The sequence below is a fragment of the Palaemon carinicauda genome, chromosome 4 (assembly GCF_036898095.1).
Source record: "Palaemon carinicauda isolate YSFRI2023 chromosome 4, ASM3689809v2, whole genome shotgun sequence".
NCBI lineage: Eukaryota > Metazoa > Arthropoda > Malacostraca > Decapoda > Palaemonidae > Palaemon > Palaemon carinicauda.
Genome location: NC_090728.1, coordinates 36391196 through 36394718, shown reverse-complemented (window position 1 = coordinate 36394718; position 3523 = coordinate 36391196). Strand labels below are relative to the sequence as shown.

The following is a 3523-nucleotide window of genomic DNA, read 5'->3' as shown; positions in this document are numbered from 1 at the left end:
AGTCTGAAGAAAGTATTTTTTTTACCTTTGGTCACTCGGACTCTAAAGAAAACCAAAGGCATCTTTCCTCAAGGGAACGCTCCGGAGTAAACCTTCCCAAAGCCTACTCGTACAGTTAGAAGGATCCATGCCATGCAGGATTACGTAAACGTCTTAGGACTCTCATGACGTGAAAAACGAAAGAACAACCTTTATATAAACAATCATTAAGACACGTAGATTCGGAAAGGATATAAGGATGTTATTATGGATTCTTGTTGTATAAGTAGTAGTAATAGACCTCAGACGAGAGCACCATAGCACACGAGTGTACTTCAGAAGCAAAGAAAAAAAGAAGAGAACATCCACTGGATTAGATATCCAACAAGTGGTATATCCTGACGCCGAATATAGAAGTTTAATTAAAAATAACCACCGACACTATAACATAACTACACAATCTCTACCCTTCTTTTCTCCCGGGTGGCAAATCGTTTCTTACATCGAGTGATATGTTTCATTAATGCATGAAAAACAGCGAATGCAGCTGCTATCTAGTGTCTAGAGGACAGCTGTTTCTGTGTCCGTTATTTACTATACCTACTGGAATTCCAAATTGCAAGAAACAACGTCATATTGCTTTCACGTAACAGATACATCCAATAGCGCACTTTATCATTTCTAGAATCATTCTCATTTATCACTTGTATTAGATTTTCTAGTAAATTCTTAGGCTAAATGTAACATTCATTGTCAATAAAAGTTTTTCATCCTTGCGAATGAGCATTACAAATGGCCAAACAGTTGTAGTTAAATGTACTAACTGCCCGCTGACCCTCAAGCTCTAAAATGAAGCCAAAATCGATTGGTCCACATGGAGCACTGGAGAGATAAAATTAACTGTACACTAGATTGCTTCATTTGTATTTTCCTATGGCAACACAGTGGCCATAGAATAAACGAGACGATTTGGTGTTTCTGCTTCTTTAATGCCTGATGTTAGCAACCACGTCTCGTGTAAACTGATCTGTATTTCTGCATTCCTTCGCTTTTTCCTTGAGGATTAAAAATCTTTCTTTTCAAAGGTCAAGGAAGTTTGTGGATAACTTGCTTTTTTAACACTTATCTTCGTTACAATGATCAAACAGGTTTGCATTATAGTAGTTATAGTAGATCATTTAAATGACTGCATTGTATCCTGTTTTCTCAAAAGATGTTTTATATTCGACATATGATATCCCTTTCCCGATCCCACTAAAATATCTTTACATCTCCGGGACTTAAGCTTTACCAACGATCGTATGAGTTCTTTGTCTTTGTAATATCCTCAGAGAGCAATTCCTGTATCTTAATTCATTTCTGAATCCAAGGAGCTATTACATCTGGATGACGAGGAAGCTATATCAAATTAGCTCTTTTAGTAGTTCAAAAACAACTTCAAAACTCTTTTAGTAGTTCAATAACAAAAACTTAACGATCCATAACCGGCAATGCCCCATGATACAAGGAAAAATTCAATATAGTTGAACATTGACGTAATAAATAGAGTAGTGAAGTAATTGAGTGATAAAGAGCAATAATATCTTAGGGCAGCTGACGGGGTGTAATGATCGACATTATCATCATAAAACTCGTCATAATATCAATATTCCACGGTTGACTTGAAGACCCTTTCGACAGAACTGCAAACACACAGTTAACATAGAAAAGATGCTTATCGTAATCCTCCTCAGTTCTTCTTCTTCTTCGTCTAACTATTCTTCTGTTATCATTTGTCCAATTGAGTTTCCTTCAAAGCAGTGCCTCGTTCTCCATTGCACCTTGGCTTCCTCCTTCCGTTGCCGTCCGGGAGGGCGTACCCGGCACCGTCTGCAGTTTCACTCCCTCCGATCCTAAGGTCAAGGGAGAAATAATGAAATCCATTAGTAAAGAATGAAAGGGGAAGTTTGTGTCTCTCTTCAATACCGGTTTCTCTCGCTATCTTTAATCAAGATAAAACAGTTCGTAATTATTTCTGTAAAATATAAAGTGGAAATAATAATGAAATTCATTAGTAAATTAGGAAAGGGAATTTTGTATCTTTCTTCAATACCTGTGTTTGTATGCTTGTCTCTATACTTAATCAGGATAAAACAATGTTTGTAATTATTTCTGTAAAACATGAAGAGAAAATATATTTCTGTTTAGATGTGTAAGATGACATGCATAAGCAAAAAAGAAAACAAAAATATATTTACCAGCATTGAAAGGGACCTAGAGATAGCTACAGTAAAATGATAACTTTTCTATGAAGTGACATCTATCAATATCTAAAATTGGCAATAGACATCTACAAATCAATGCAGAGATTAACTAAACTCTCCTTGCGCTAAAATTATACCAAATACATTATTATTATTATTATTATTATTATTATTATTATTATTATTATTATTATTATTATTATTATTATTATCATTATTATTAGACTCTGTGCAATGTTTGAAGATTGTAATCGAAGGTGATTATTAAATCACATTCAATTACATCGATTGTATCTTTTATTCCACCAGATATCCGTAAAATCTCTCTCTCTCTCTCTCTCTCTCTCTCTCTCTCTCTCTCTCTCTCTCTCTCTCTCTCTCTCTCTCTCTCTCTCTCTCTATATATATATATATATATATATATAGACACACACACACACACATATATATATATATATATATATATATATATATATGTATATATATACTGTATATATATGTATGTATATATATGATATATACATATATATATAAATATACTCGTATACTGTCTGTCTGTATATATATATATATATATATATATATATATATATATATACATATATATATATATATATATATATATATATATTTATATATATATAAAATAACAAGATCAATGGATCTTGAAATATTTGATAGTGCGAATATTTGCAATGAGACTGGGATTTTCCTATGTAAAATATGTAGTATTTATAGTTTTCAATTGCTGAAAAACTCGTCTTCACTGATACTATAAGGTTACAGCACTGTGGATCTAGTTGCTTCACTGAATTAAAGGTGTACAGACCACAGGGCTAAAATAAAAGAAATCATTCAAGATACCATGCAATCAGTTTCCGTCCGCACTCTTTCTTTCTTTAGCCTCCAGAAGCCCTTAGCAGTGTACACGAGGTTCACCTTTTTTCGAGTATTTCCATTGCTGGAGAGTAAAAAGAGAAGGAAAAATGTGGATGCGGTACTGAATGGCTGTAATCTAACGTGGTATCGTTGTGAATAGGCATCCAAACCAATGCTGTGCTTGAGAGTGTGGCTGTTACCTATCGTACGTCTGAACGAATTGCTTTTTTTAAGAGAGATAAAAATTGTCTGCAAGACTCTGTGATATATATTCCTAGTGACTTTAGTGTGCTAAGTTGTATATCATACTTCTATATGAATACCACACCGTCATCATAAAATAATATTTACAATAATTTTAATAATAATAACAATTTTTACAAAAAAAGATGATAATAATATTAGTCATTTTTCTTCTTCTT

At 33.2% G+C, this 3523-nt stretch overlaps 1 protein-coding gene across 1 annotated transcript in view; it reads right to left on the bottom strand.

The window, feature by feature from the left end:
• Positions 1–1636: 1636 nt before the first annotated feature.
• The window catches only part of mGluR (metabotropic Glutamate Receptor), a 492277-nt gene continuing 490390 nt past the window's right edge, over positions 1637–3523 (bottom strand). The window contains exon 11 of the mRNA XM_068372165.1: positions 1637–1871. Within this exon, the coding sequence (XP_068228266.1) occupies positions 1771–1871 (101 nt within the window). The 3' untranslated portion in view covers positions 1637–1770. The remainder of the gene's footprint in view (positions 1872–3523) is intronic.